A 16,054-nucleotide genomic window follows, 5' to 3' on the forward strand; every position below is an offset into this window, starting at 1 on the left:
TCCAACTGCAGGCCAAAGCTTTACCATAGCTGCAAGGCCCAATGAGGACTGCTCCATCCTCCTTCTCCCCTTTGCTCCCTCTATTCTGGCTGCACCAGTGTCTTTGATGTTCTTCTAGCATGCCAGATGTGCTCCTGACCAGGGGCTTTCCCTGGCCATCCTCTGCCTGCAGTGGTCTTCCCATGGCTGGCCACATGGATTATTGAATAGCACCTTTACACTGAGGGTTTCCTGGTTACATTTCCTGGCTTGGCCTTCACCTTTTCTCTTTATTTCCTCCCTTATAATATTTACCACCGACTAACTTACTATACATCTTACTATTGATTTTATCGGCTGTCAAAGTTCTATGGGGTAGGATTTGTGTCTATTGAACTTGTTCTCTGCTATATCCACAATAGCTAGAGTGATACCTTAGAGCAAATAGTAAGTATTTGTTAAATCAAAGAATAACTCAGAGACAAAGAATTCATGCCCAGGCAAGTGAAATGCATTTCATGGCATTGGTAGCTATTTTGGAGGAGTATTTGAGGGGTGGAATGGGCACATGTTGGGCAGAGAAGAGCAGAAGGCATCTGTACACTACCCCTACCTCAAAGAGATAAAGAATTTAAATGTACTTATAGTAGTGTTTCTGATGAAAATACTCTCTGCATATGGCCTTAAAGGCATATTGGTTGTTGTGGCATTAAAGGCAGAATTGCTTGGCACTGTCCTCAATGATGCCAACTTTATTGCATACTTAAACTTGGCTTTCCTTGAAGATTCAGTTTTTTTTCTTTCATGGGATCTGAAATAACACATCATTCAGATGTGATTTAATTTTATAGTGTGTGTGTGTGTGTGTGTGTGTGTGTGTGTGTGTGTGTATTTTCTAAGACCCAATCCCAGGGTCTCATGCATGCTACCCAAGCACTGTACCACTGAGCCACTAGTTCTTAATTTGCTGAATTTTTTGGGATTTGCTGTAAGTATTGTTTAGGGGTTGTTTCTGGCAGCCCACATTTCAGCAGTCAGGTTATCTGCATGGTGAGTGTGTGTTTCACAGCTTGCCATTTCACTTTTTTGATAGGACTGGATCCCTTTAATTTACCCCTAGCCCACAGCCAAGACCTTTCTCATTCATATTTTCCAGCTCTTAATTTTCCATTCACTGCTTGCTATCCCATCCTGATCCTTCTTCATTAACCATCTGTGTTTTGGCCCCTGTCCTACTTAACTGAAGTCCTGCTTAGGGAAGCTGGGGGCCACTTTCTAGTTGAGCTGGAGAGCCTTTCCTCTTGCTTCAGGCTGACCATGCTTCTTCAGGTAACTCTTCCTCTTCTCCATGGCACATGACTGTTCTGTTTTAGTATCTGTATAGTCTCCTTTCTCCCTAATTCTGAGTGCCTTCTAGGCTCAGTTCTAGGGCTTTTATTCATTTTCCCTTTATTGTTTAATTATACAGGTCTGCAAAGGTTATTTTAGAATATAGACTATCTTCCCTATGTAGACTCTTTTCCTCTAGGATCAACGCCTATAGCCCTTTTACTTCCACATTTTTGGTTACCTAGAGGCTAGGCACTGTGTCATTTAGGGCCACTTTTAAAAACGATGCTGTAATGATAGCACTGAACGAAGCCTGCCAGAGGCAAACTGGCTCATAAGGTGACCCTGTGTGCAGGCATCTCATTGAGAGACTTCACTGTCTCTGCAACCCAACATGACTTAAACCAGCTTCAGAATCCAGACACAAAATGCTGTCCCTCCCCACCATGCACTTGGGATAATGGCACACAGGCCAAACATTGGTCCCTGTGAGTCTGCTTCCCTCTGTCCCTGCCTTGAATGTCATTTGTTCACTCTTTCATTTTCCCTCTCGCTGTTGCCACCTCCAGGCCCGCTGAGAGTGAATTGTGCTAGTTGTCTTCCCACCATGTGCTTCCAACTACAGTTTATGATGAGACTTATACCCCACTAATCTGTACAATGCCTCTTTCATCATCGCACATGAATTCAGGGACTCACATGAATTCAGGGTTGAGCCATGCCGAAGCTCTTTGTTGGGTCCAGCTCCTCATCTGGGACCTACTAACCAGTTCTACTTTTGCCTCCTCAGCAACTGCAGATAGCCTGAATCCTCCCAGTCCTATTGTCCTGGCCTTTCATCATCTGTTCTTTCCTGTTCCTGCTGTTTAGCTTGTGATAATCTCCTTTGTGTTTATTTTTTCTATTCCGGCCATGGATCCAGATCTTGGAGGTCTTCCTTGAACACTATGGTCAAATTCTTTTATTTTTTGTACCAGGGATTGAACTCAGGACTTTGCACTTGTGAGGCAGGTGGCAGCACCACTGAGCTAAATCCTTGGCCCATTGTGGTCAAATTCTTGCCCATTACTTTTCTGAATATTTTTTGGCGGAGGGGGGGTGACCGGGGATCCATCTTGGAACCTTGAGCTTGCAAGGCAGGTATGGTGCTACTGAGATCAATCCCATTACTAAATGAGCTAAATGCCCATTACTTTTATGACATTCTGTTTAATATCCTGTTATGTATAGCCTCTCTGAGTTTTAACTACTGAAATAGACTAAGTTCTTTAAGAACAGTAATCACATGCTGACTTGTGTTGCCTTCTAGTAGCCGTCAGAAGCTGGCTTTTAGATATTGTTGCCTCGTAAATGACTGAAAAAGCCCAGGGCCAGGGATACCTGAACAGGAAACTTTTATAGTCATTAAGATGCTGGTTCCTATTGAGTTAAGTGGATTGTAATGAAGGTTGTAATGGAAGTTGGAAATTCTTGAAAGTAGGTATATTTAGGTGTTAAAGCAGTCATTACTAAAAAAAAAAAAAGGAATTAGCTGGGGATTTAGCGCAGTGGTTCTGCCACCTGCCTCCCAAGTTTAAGATCCCTGGTATCAAAAAAAAAAAAAAAACAAAGGGGGATTAGGATTTATAGCACATACAAGGCTTAAGGAAAAATCTTAAATTTTACCACATAGAGAAAGTTGATGTTGATACTTTGACAGAGTCCCTTCTAATCATAAAAATATTCTATCTGCTTATAATGGCAATGTTTCATTTGATGCTGATTTCATATGTATTTAATTATTTCTTATTGTACATTTAAAAATTCCCCTAAATTTTCAAAAGATACATGAGCATTCCTATGCACATATCACTGTCCACCTCTTTGATTATTCCTTTACATTAAATTCCAGAATCAGTATTTGTGGGTTGAAGTGTACGTTTGATTTTTTTCTTTAACCTACAATTTTTTAGAATTAGTTTTAAAATTTACAAGTTTTTTTTTCTTGAGGTGCTGGCACTAGTCATTAGGATGAAGTTTTTACCTTGAGTAATGGGATATAACATGGGCAGTCTCCTCTCTTTTAGGTTAGTAATGCTATTCCATCAGTGTATTATTATTATTTTTAATTGTGAATTTTAAAATTTCTAAACTTAGTAATATGTGATATGAAACAGCACATAATATAAGTATTCAAATTCCTGGCCTCATTTTTCTCTAGTAAAACTTGTGTTTCTAATTTTTCAAAGAATTTTATTCCTATAAAATTTTCCTTATTTTAAAATAGGATTCTCTGCATATTTGGATATTTCATTATTTCGTGCAGAAATCCTACCTTTGTTGCATATATTTTTTGTGGGGGATACCAGGAATTGGACTCAGGAACTTGTGCTTGCAAGGCATGTGATGGAAGCACTGAGCTAAATCCCCTGCCCGCTTCATTTCATATTTAACTTTAACCAACGTAAATTCACTCATTTAGTGTCATTACATGTCCCTTGCATTGAATTTTACTGTACCTTTTCTTTTCTTTTTATTTTCCTTATTTCCATGGTTTTGATTTGGGATGTGTATCTTTAATTTAGCCAGAGGTAATCTGTATTATAACTGAAAGATGTGTTTTATAACAAAGGATTTTTCTTATCTACACTTAATTTTACTGCTCTCAACTATCTTTTATAGTTTCTTACTGTTTTCCTTGATGTCTAGCTCAACTATTTAGACCATGTGTTGTTTGCTTTTATCTTCACATGGGATTTGGCCAGTTAGGCTCTTTTAATAGCTACTTATAATAGCTTTAAGGCTGTATAAAGCTAATAATTTAATATTCTTTCATTTTCCTTATATTTACCATTTCCCTTCAGCCTCTGTTAATTATTATTTCTGTTTTCCTTTTCTATGTTGTATGTTTAATCTTTTAAGACTGCTCTATTTTAAGAAAAGTGTGTTTTTATTCAGCTGTCTTTACTTACAGTTTTTAGATTTGTTGCTTTGCTTTCTTGTTCCTTTTTTAAAAAACTACAGACAATGCATTCCTTAATTTTGATTCTATTTGCAGTAGTCTAGAATAGAATTCATCTGATTTCTGAAACCTTTTGTAACTGAGGGTATTTTTGTGCTTCTTTCACATAAAGGGGACAATTTACCTAGCTAAATAAAACTTTGGACCAAAATCTTCTCCTTTGGTGCTGTGTACACATTAATCCCATATGGCTGGGCATCTGTCATAGTGGGAGAGTCTGGGGCTGGTCTAGCTTGACTCCTTTGTTGGTAACTTCCTTTTTCTGACAGGATGCTTTGGGAACTTTAAAATTTTTAATCATCTGAATAGTGTCAGAATGTTATCTATTTAACTATTTTTCTTAAAAAGCACCAAAACTTTTGATCTGCCCTTCATTTGAGGTGCTTTTTCAGCTGTACAACGTTTTTGTCTCTTGTAACTTTGACTATTATTGCTTCTGATCTAATTTTCTGATTTCTTTTTTGGATAAATGTGATCTCTGGTATCTGTCTTTTTTGTGTGTCCTCTTCTATCTTATAATTATACCCTTTGTCCTTGCCACATTCTGGAAGGAATCTTTCAAGTTTAATTTCACAGCACTGCTTTGATATTCTATCTCAATGTGGCTTAAATTCTGCTCTTCCCCTTTACCTTCCTCCCCGTCCCTGCCTCTCTCACAGAGCTCCATTTTCCTATCCTACCGTTGACCTATTTTATATCCCTTCAGGGCCTATTATAGTGAAGCCCCCATCTCCTCTCTCTCTTATTGAGAAAATAGTTTCAGTATCAACATTGTTCTCTGTTTTTGGACTTCATAAGATCTGTGAGTTTTCAGGGTAACTTTGTTCTGTGGAATTTCATAGAGTCTACATTTTAAATTTTTCTTTTGTTTACTTGTTCTGCAATAGAGAGAGCAGTTGGCTTGACCCTGCTCATTGGCCACTGGGTGTTGGTGGAAATGACCTGCAGCCAATGGGCAGTTGTGGGGCTCAGCTTTGCACCCAATTCACGAAAGATCACTGGCTTTTATGCAGCAGGGCACTAATGGGCAGGATGGGGCCTTCTATCCCCATGGAAGGACTCTTTCTCAAAAAGTTTCTGATATATCTCAGACTCATCTGGCTGGGGTTCAGCATGCAGAGTGGGTAGAATGAGAAGAAGTTGTGGAGGCAGGAAGGGGAATTTTTAATCATCTGAATAGTGTCACAGTGTTATCTACAGCAGTCCCCCCATGGCACGGATTTCTGTGAGGAGAGCCTGGGCTTGTGCACTGGGCTGGATGGAGAGGGAAACTTTCTCTTCCCTTCTTCCAGTGAGACGGAGCCACATTGTTGTTTTAGGATATAAAACATGGGCAAGTGGCTAACTTTTCTCATTGAATTTGGCTACCTCGCACTTCTGCTTAATAGGAGCTGCTGCTGAAGCTTGATAGTTCATTTCCCCCCTCCAGAATCCTTGTGAGCTTGTTTTCTTTCTTTCCATGGTCCTAGGCATTTAGCCCGGTGCGGGAGTCAGCCAGCTGTCAGAAATTCCTCACAATGTAATGCATACAATTGCAAATGAGTCCTCAGGCAGACACAGAAGTGTGCATTATGTATAATTCCGGGGTTCATAATTGATGTAATAATTTCAGAAGATAAAAGATATCTCCAAGGAAATCAAAATTCCAACAATGTGCTTGAATTCAGGTGGAGCTACATGTGATTTAAGTATTTGTCTTTCCTTAAGTTTTCTAAATATTTGTAATATTTATGAATTTTTAAAAATTGAAAAAATTTTAAAAAATATTTATGACCAGTGAATGCAGGATATAGTATTGTTCATTTTAGGTTCTCTTACATAAGATGGATGCTTCTGAATCTTTTCTCTATTTCAGGCTGTAATGCAAATGTTCATAAGGCTTGTAAGGACTCCTTGCCTCCATGTATCAAGGTAATCTCTTGGTCATTGCTGAATTTATGTGTCTATTGCAGCTTGTTTATTTTATATTCTCTGTTTGAGAATGAACTCATTTTTATTGCTCTCTAGATTTATATATGAAGTGATCACTGCCGTGATAACACAACACATGCTCAAAATGTATAGTTATTTACTTAACTGTACACCTTTAGTAATGGAAGGAAAGCCCATGTCTGGTGATATTGTATGAGTGGGTTAGGCTTTCTGTTGAGGCCTGCTTGGTTTACCAACACAAACAGTTATTATTTTAAATGATAATTAGAGCAGTGATTCTCAAATATCAGCCAACGCCAGAATTACCTGGAAGATGTGTTAAAACCCAGACTGACTACAGGACTGCACTCTCAGAGTTTCTGACAAGTTCCCTGGGCTTGCTGGTGTGGCAGAGACCCCAACTGGAGACTACGGGACTGCAGAAAAGTGTCCTGGCTTAGGGTTGGCCTTGCATAGATGAAGGCATCTGTGTCTGTTCCATTCTTCTTTTATGTCAGAAATGCATGTGCATGGGCAGGATGTTCCTTCAAAGGGAAAATGGAGTCATAAATCTGTATGTTGACTGAGTCATTTACTGTGTCTAGCCACAGCACAGACAAGGTGACATTTCACTGTCATCTCATGTGGGCAGGAGGGACAGTGAGGAGTAGAACAAGGAGAAAGGCAGTGTCCATCGCAACTCCTATTTGTTTGAAATAAATAAAATAATTAAAAATGATATAAATAAGAATCCTATTTTGTGGAGCTGTGTGCGTTCTTATAGTCCAGTGGCACTTTGATCTTACTTGATGTATCTCTAATATTTTTTACCAGAAATTCCAAGAGAAACATAGCAAGAACAAACCGCAGAGCATCCTTGGAAGTAAGTGATGTGGGAAAAGGACAAGAACTTTAAAAAATTTAATGCATGCCGCACATTTTTCCATTGTAAAAATACTTCCTGCCTTTGTTTTCTGACTTGCCCAATTATGTCATAGGGTTGGCATAACTTTTAGTTATACAAAGAGACCAAGAAGGATATAAATTTCCATGCATCGTATGCAGTGTATGATGCATATGCACCATATGTATTATATGATCTTTTGTGTAAGGGAGGGTTATAAGGAGAAAGTGTTACCACATTGCCTCAATTCTAAGGTGTTATCTAGTAGAATATACTGTATTGATTTAATAACTTTTGAGGAAAAAAGAGAGGCATTACATGAAACATACATAAATTTATGTTTTCCCAGCATATATTTTTCTATGCAAATACATGCCACATTCTCCTTTAGAATCACAAAGTTTGGCAGAAACAACTCATGTTTGGAGTCCATAGATTCGTTTGTTTGTTTTTGGTACTGGGACTCAAACTCAGGTCCTTATGCTTGCGAGGCAGGCAGCAGAACCACTGAACTAAATCCCCGGCCCGTCTATAGATTCTTATTAGTCCCTGTTGTGCATTATTGTGATGCCCTGATGTTTTGATTATCTGTGCTTTGATATGGTGTTATCTCATTAGTACTTTTAGGATGACAGTGAAATGATAAGTCCTACTGGAATTTTGTTTGTGTGTTTTTAAGTTTGTACTTCAATTTTTTCCTGATTTATACAATGATGAATCTAAACAGTTTCTTTTATAAGTAATTGGTGACCTTCAACAGTGCTTTGTATTACATGCAAGAATGGGTAACACTAGTGAGTCCTACATTTGAAAATCCTTTGGCTTACTGTGCGTTCATAATTTCTTTACTTAAAGTTGCATTGCATGATCTCTGGCAGGAAGTTTAAGTGCATAGTAATTTATAATTTTAATGCTGTAATAAAGTACGACTGATATTTTAAAAAACACTTCAGACAGGGACATGGTAACACTCTCTTGTGTGTGATGACATACAGGGTTAAGTTATTCAATAGCTGTCACATCTCTTACTCTCTTATCTTGACCTCAGAAGTCTCTTGACATCAGTTATAAAGCAGCTCTGAACTTCAAAAGATTAAGTGTGAAAATAAAAAGCATCCTAAAATAGATAAAACACCATGTAATTTTCCTTTTTCCTTGGGAATCATAAGGACAAACCATACATAAATAAAATCCTTTGTACTATCCTGGGATAAGTAATTTCCACCTTTTGCTCAGGAACATGTATGCTATAGCTGTAACATTATGGCACTGAGATATTTTCTGAGAATAATTTATATTATGCATCCATATACATGTATCAATGCCTAGAACATTTTAGAGCTGGCTAGAAAAGTATGGGAGTACTATTCTGTTTTCAGTATGTGAGAGCAAACATCTTAGCTGGGTTTGCAGGTCTCATTGGCCTGAGGTTCTACAACAACCGAAAAGCATAGATTCCCAGTGCCATTCCATTCCATTCCCTTGACTTGTTCTCCATGTGCTCTACTTGTTTACACTCGCCTTGGTGTGTGCTCTAGTAACAGTGCTAATGACACCTTGCATCTATTTAAAGCTGGCTCCAAGGAGTACAAGCAGTGGTTTATGGGAAAGCTGGCCAGTGTTTCCCCATTCCATTTTCTTGTTTGCTTGTGTTGTCCCAAACACCCACAGTCCCCAGGTGGAGAAGCAAAAGCAGACCTGCTGCATGGGTGTCAGGACAGTGTGAAAGGAAGCAACATTTGAAGCACGCATCAGCTTGAGGCAGGGAGACCAGTTTCAAGGCTGGGCATGCGATGGATTAGAACTGGCTGTTTGAGGACTTGGCCTCTGGCTTCAAAGTGACTTTCCTTGCTCAGAAGTACTGTTCTCTGTGAGAAACGCATGCAGCCCCATTCTGATTTTCAGGTTCTTCAGCTAGAGAAATCCCACAGCCTGGCCTCTCCTTGCACCCTTCATCCTCCATGCCCATTGGACTCCCAACTCCAAGGAAGGAATCCACAGGGCAGGTCCCTCTGCTCTCTAGAAGTGTTCCAAACACCAGTCTGGAAAGGTAAGACTCGGTGTGTTGTTTGATCTTTAGGGCTCAGAGAGGCTGCTGGAGCTAAGCGCTCTTTCCTGTCTCCCTCCCAGTTTCAGGAGGTCAGTTACATCTTTGGAATCTGAGGGCGATGGGAACAACTGGAGAAGCAGGTCTCATTCTGATGAACTGGTGCAATCCACAGGCTCTTCTTCTCCCTCCATGGAGACTTTCGTAATGGAAGGTGAGGAGATGTGTTCGCATTTACTTGTGTTTCTATGAGCATTTGCCAAAAGGAATATTTTCTAAAGGAAGCAATACAAAAACACATTCTTTTGTTCTGTCTAAAAGAATTTTATTTTATTTTTTGGTACCAGGGATTGAACTCGGGCCCTTGGACTTGCAAGGCAAGTGGTAGAACCACTGAGCCAAATCCCTGGCCCCATGATTTTACTTTTAAATGGACATATTCCCAAGAGAACAGGGTTATGATCAGTGAAAAGAATGAAATATATTGTGTGCTCATCATGGAAAAGAGGTTTTATGACGATTGATGGACTGGAATAGGATCCTAATCCTATTAATTAAAATACAGATTTTAATTAGTAAAGACTGGTTTTGCCTGGATATCTGAGTAGTTTCCCCCACTTGTTACCACCTACTTCTATGGGAGTAAAAGCATTTTTAAAGTGTATTTTATAGAACCTAATTTGGGGAATTGCTTTTTGTATCCAACATCCATCAACAAATGAAAGAAACCTAAGTGGAGGAAGAGAGCGGGGAGGACTCTGCCTCAGAAACCCATTGTCTTTAATCTGTTGTCAGCTCCGTGTTACAGCTCTGAGCTGGAACCTCTCTGATGACTGCTGTTTTGGACAATAGGATTTAGTTTTCCTGAAGGGTGTTTGTCTATGTGTGTCTAATATGTATGTCTGCCAGAAAAATCCACACTCACTTACGGTTTAAATCCCTATTCTCTGTTATAAGCTTTGCCAAATCCAGAACAAACCAAGTGGACCAGTTCAAAATTTAGATCTGAGTAAACAGTGCAAAATAACCCAGGGCAAGGAAGTGGTGGGAGTGAGATCCTATGAGCACATTGTGGACTCTGAAGGTTCCCCAAAACAGGAGTAAACTAGAAAAAGCCAAAATGAACAAAAGAACCTTCAGGTTTCTTTTAGTAACTCCATGTACACAGTCACTATTTTTTATTTTTATTAGTACATGTTTGCAGTGCATAATGACTACCTTCATTGTGTGGAGTTGGTATGTGCACATAACACATCTTAATTCCTTGTTCATCCCCTTGTCTTCCCCCTCTCCACCCCTCCTTCATCTGTAGATCCCATTCCCATTTGCAAAAGATCTGCCCCTCTATTTTGTGATATCCATCATTTATTTTGCTTTTGAAATCATTTGTACTGTGGGTTGTCCATATAAGAGAAACCATGTGATATGCTAGTGTTTCTGATTCCTTTCATTTAACTTGTGGTTTCAAGGTGCATCCATTTTTCTACAAATGACTCACATTTGTCATTCTTCATGGCTAAGTAAGATTCCATTGTGTATACCCCCCCCATTTCCCTGAAAATAAGACCTAGATGGAAAATATCCTTGAAATGCCAGCCCCAAGCTGACTATCCTTGCTTTTCCTATCTGTCATCACTGTTCTCTTGCTTGGTGGCTACTCTGCAAGACAGAATAGGTTGATCCAGGCTGGCATTTTTGATCTCTAGTTTTTAAGCCTGGTTATTTTTCCAGTTAGGTCTTATTTTCAGAGAAGCATGGTATATACCACATTTTCTGTTGATGGCATAGGCTGCTATATCTGGTTCTTCTTTGCTTTCATGAAAGGCCTCTTGATATGGATCACTTTGTCATTCTGGTTTTCAAATCTTCCAACTCCATAAGACTGTGTATTTTGTTTGAGTTGTCCCTGACCCCATAGATAGGTTTAATGTACAAAAGCTGAAAACATGGTACTTAACAAGGTCTGTCATTCTGTGTGTGTGTGTGTGTGTTACTATCTTTCTGGCCTTCCTTTTTCACACACATTAGATGTCATGGACTCTTCCCTGTGGCGTGACCTCAGCAACGAGGCCAAAGAGTTTGAAGCAGAGTCGTGGAGCATGGTGGTGGACCCCTCATTTTGCAGTAGGCAGGAGAAGGACGTCGTCAAAAGGCAAGATGTCATTTTTGGTAAGCATCTCATATACATCCTAGGGCTAAAGCAGTGTAGAGGAAAGAATATGACATTTGAAACCACACAGACCTGGTTTCATGCCTGTTCACAGACAATTTATCTGACACACCTAGCCTCCATCTCTCCATCTTTGTAACGGGAATAATGACACTCAGGTTTGAAATGTTCTGGGGTTTAAATGGGGCACTGTATGACCTTGGTGTCACCCAAGGTTTATTTTTCTTACCTTTTCAAGTCACTTAGTGTCTTAGTTACTTTCCCATCACAAAATACTCTACACCCACGACTTAAAGGAAGAGAAGTTTATTTGGCCCACAGCTTCCAGTGGGTTCCATCCCAATTGGCTTCAGGACAGAAACAGCATTTGGAAGGGCCTGATGGAGGACAGCTGCTCCACCTAAGGCAGCCAGGAGGCAGAGAGTGAGGGAGGAGCTGGGGACCAGAACGCACCCTTCCAGGTCACACTGCAGTGACTCCTCCAGCCACACCCCACCTCCTGACTGCACATTCAGCATGAACTCTTCAGTGGACAAATCTACTGATAAGTGCAATGCCCCAGGATTCAAATGCCTTCCAAATATATGAGCCTTTTACAGAATATTTTAGATCCAAACCATAATGCTTCAGCTTGGCCTACACTATCTCCTCTTTTGTGTAGTATTTGTACCTATTTCGTGGAGAGCACACAGGGCTCTTGCATGTGGCCCTGCAGTTCGGCTGCATTTACCAGGAGTCATCCATGTCATCTGTAGTGTGAGAAGCAGCATCCAGGTTAGGACAACTTTGATGGTGTGCTGCCATCCTGAGTGTAGAATTCAGCTGTAGACAGATGTCACTACTTCATGCTGTTTAAGATAGAGGCAATCTGAATGAAATAGGGGAGGTGAAATTAGATACTAGCTAGAAAAATGAAGGTTTAAAAAAATTCAAGTTCAAAATAGATGCTAAAGAATAATTTTGTGATGATACCCCACTTTAGGGCTGGAGTGTAGCTCAGTGGTAGAGCATTTGCCTAGTATGTGTAAAGTCCTGGATTCAATCCTCAGCTTCCTTCCCCAAAAAGAAGATGCCATATTTTGAAGATGAGACAGTCTTTTCATTTTCCCTGACGCTGTGTTTGCAGGTCCCCTCGTGGGGAGGCCGCCTGCTTGCCTGTATCAGCTGGTCGCACAGGTCAACGCAGAACTGCCAGGGGCTGTGGGATTGGATCTTGTGTGGGAAGACGCTCTTCCTTTTAGTAATTCTCAAGCTTTTGTGTTATGTGGTTATTTGCAGTTACTTCTCAACTCCATGTATAATTAAAGCAATCTAACCCCTTGAGATTAATTACCACACACAGCATGGCTCTTGGTTTCAGAAAGCTCTGTATTCCTGAAGAATCCTTCCTCTTCTTTGTATTTCCCTTTTAAAGATGAAGCGATATCTTCATACTTTGGGGGTCACAAGGAGAAAATGAATTAAGAGATTAAGGGAAATAACATGGGGAAGCACAGAGGAGGCACCGAAACCGTGTCAGGAAATAATAATTATATAAAGCTAGTGGGTTTCCAATGAAAGACATTCTTGTTTTTGATAAAATAAAGTTACATTTAGACTGAGTTACTCTCTACAGCTGTAACCCTAGATCCCTCCCTAGAACATACAGCGAGTTTGGAAATGCTCACATTTATTGCACTTGTACTGGTAGTAGTTCTCACACTGAGCTCTTATTTTCTCTATAATGCTTTTAAAAGTTGAGCCATAATTAACATACGATAAAATTATTAACGTATGATAAAATTTACCTCTGAAATGTCTGTAATCTAATGGTTTTCAGAGTATTCGCAAAGTTGTACATTCTCTAACTCTAGAACATTTATAGCATTTCGAAAAGAAACTTCATACTCAGTAGCTGTCACTCCCCGTTTTCCCTTTCCAACAGCCTCTGGCAACCACTGACCTAATTTTTGAACCTAAGAATTTAGCTATTTTGGCTATTTTATGTAAATGGTACAATATGTGCTCTTTTTGTGATTGACTCCTGTCACTTGGCATACTATTTTTGAGGTTCGTCCTAGTTGTAATAATATATTAATACTCCATTCCTTTTTATGGCTGAATAATATTACATTTCATATATTTAATTATCAGTTGATGGATATTTGGGGCTGTTTATACTTTCTGAGTCATATGGTAATTTTATTTTCGATCTTTTGAGGACTTGCCAGACTGTTTTCTAAAGCAGCGATGCTGTTTTACAGCCCTCCAACAATATATGAGCATTCCAATTTCTCCACATCCTCACCAGCACTTGCTTGCTTGCTTGCTGTAATTTTTTATTTTTTACTGTAATTGTTAGTGTGTGTGAGTTAGAATCACTAAGGTGAGAATGTGCGGTGTTTCTCTTCTTTCTCACAGCGTTGTTGGGAATCTAACCCAGGGTCTTGTGTATGCTAGGGAGACTGCCACTGAGCTGCACCCTGGTGCTGTTAATAGCTTTTCAGACACTTTGTGTATACCTCACTGGACAAAAAACTGTTCAAATCCTCTGCCCATTTATAAATTGTTTTTATAAAATTTTTGAGTTATAAGGTTTTAAAATATGTTCTTTTATATATGTTTTTAAAGAAGCCCCTTATCAGAGCAATGGTTTATAAATATTTTCTCCTATTGAGTGTCATTTTTTTTTTACTTTCTTTTGTGACCTGTGATTGTGAGAAAATGAAGTTTTGGAGATAGGTGTTTGCAGCAGAAGGAACCTTGATGGCTGCATTGAAGGACTTTATATATTCAGTTCAAGTTAATCCACCAAATTAATTCTTCTTTTACTCAGTGTAAAACCCAAAGGGGGAAAAAGAACAAGCAAACTAAGTTTTTTAATTAAGTATGTTATAGGGCAGTAAGGTAGGAATGGGGTGTAGTTCTGAACAGAAGGACCTAAAGATGCTGGCTAGAGTTTCTGATGCACTTGATTCTTATATCTTGGACTTGACTTCTGTACTTATACCTTCTCCTAATACCTGGGAAAAGAAAATAGCTTCCTATTTTGAGCTCAAATGTTTAATGGGTGCTGATTTGTGTATTGGAAGAAATATCCCTGTTATTCCTTCTCTTTTATTTCTGTAACATAGCATGAGCTATTAATTTAGGTCTGTAGCGACACCCATGTTTTAAGCTTCTTTGGAACATGTGTCTGCTCACATATTTCAGAGCTAATGCAGACAGAAATGCATCACATCCAGACCCTGTTCATCATGTCTGAGATCTTCAGGAAAGGCATGAAGGAGGAGCTGCAGCTTGACCACAACACCGTGGATAAGATTTTCCCCTGCTTAGATGAGTTGCTTGAAATCCACAGGCATTTCTTCTATAGTTTGAAGGAGCGCAAGCAGGAATCCTGTGTTGATAATGACAGAAATTTTGTGATCAGCCAGATTGGAGACATTCTGGTACAGCAGGTAAGGAAGGTTTGAAGGCTTTGGCTTAAAAAAATGTGAAGGTTTATTTCTTGGTTACTCTTTTCACTGCTCAGACAAGATACCTGACACCCACAAGTTAGAGGAGGAAAGGTTTATTTGGGCTTGCACTTTGTAGAAGTTTCAGTCCGTAGTCAGCTGGCTCCAAGGCAGAGTGGCATGGTAGAGGGGCATACAGAGGAGAAACAGTCCATGACAAGGCAGGCAGAAAACAGCTAGCAGAAGCTACCTGCCTCCCATCTTTCTCTGTATATTCTTACCCAGGCTGTAAGCCTGTTAATGGGTGCCAGCCACACCCAGGATGGGGCTTTCCTTTTATCTACACCCAGAGCAATGATAAACCAATCTGTAGACTAATTTAGTTATCACATACACTTAATCCGTATTCACATGCCTTAGCTTCAGCTACCTCTGAAAGCCCCACCTATGAGTGCATGAGGCTTTTGTGGGGGAGGTGTCCAGACACAAGCCATAACAGTTTGTTAACTCTTTATAGTATAAAAACTTATGCAGAAACAGAATAGATTTCTTTTCAGTTATTGCCAAATGGACTTGGCTGGTTTTATTTGATGTTTGTTGAGGTTGATTGGTATTAACGGCTCCTAATAGCTAATGATGTCACAGAACCTGGCTGGATTGTCCAGGCCCTGTTGCTGCCCCCATCAGGATCATAAGTGAATGCCTTAAAGAACATCCTACTTAGACTCTTTGATGTAATGAAGGTTATGGTTCCCTCAATGGGCTGTGATAGTCTTACCAGTGTCTCCCAGGGCTTGAGGGAGAAGGACGCAAATCTACCATCAGTAGAACTCTAGAATTCATGTCTAAGGAATAAAACAGTTGGTATTTCTTACCAGTCTAGATATTAGTCCTTGTGGATTAAATGATTTATAACTATTTTCTCCAGTGCCATCTTATCCTCTAGCTAATCAGTTTTTCCTTTAAAAGAATTTGCTTTTTTAAGTCTGAGAACTTTTGGTCTGGCCACAGATCGCAAAGACTTTCTCCATTTTTTTTTTCCTAAAATTATGTGGTTTACATTTAAACCTGTGTCCCACTTTGAGCATTTCTTTTTGTAAAAGAAAATGCTATGAAACTTATATTTAGGTTCTTTTTTAATTTCTATTTTGTATGGGTGGATGTCTCCAGCACCATTTGTTACTGGAAAGGCTATTATTTCTCCACTGAGTTGCTTTTCATCTTTGCCAAAAGTCAATTGAGCATTCTGGGTTTCTGTTCTGTTCCATTGATCTGT

The 16,054-nt window shown here is 39.5% G+C and overlaps 1 protein-coding gene across 6 annotated transcripts in view; it reads left to right on the forward strand.

Moving 5' to 3' along the window:
* Arhgef28 (Rho guanine nucleotide exchange factor 28) overlaps positions 1 to 16,054 on the forward strand; it is a 300,102-nt gene that overhangs the window by 223,204 nt on the left and 60,844 nt on the right. For all 6 annotated transcript variants that reach the window (XM_010635168.3, XM_033761423.1, XM_010635173.3 and 3 more), the window contains 6 exons: positions 6,165 to 6,220; positions 7,055 to 7,103; positions 9,030 to 9,174; positions 9,255 to 9,385; positions 11,200 to 11,340; positions 14,534 to 14,781. In XM_010635168.3, the coding sequence (XP_010633470.1) occupies positions 6,165 to 6,220; positions 7,055 to 7,103; positions 9,030 to 9,174; positions 9,255 to 9,385; positions 11,200 to 11,340; positions 14,534 to 14,781 (770 nt within the window). The remainder of the gene's footprint in view (positions 1 to 6,164; positions 6,221 to 7,054; positions 7,104 to 9,029; positions 9,175 to 9,254; positions 9,386 to 11,199; positions 11,341 to 14,533; positions 14,782 to 16,054) is intronic.

The sequence above is a fragment of the Fukomys damarensis genome, unplaced genomic scaffold, assembly GCF_012274545.1.
Source record: "Fukomys damarensis isolate Sample0158 unplaced genomic scaffold, DMR_v1.0_HiC HiC_scaffold_1, whole genome shotgun sequence".
NCBI lineage: Eukaryota > Metazoa > Chordata > Mammalia > Rodentia > Bathyergidae > Fukomys > Fukomys damarensis.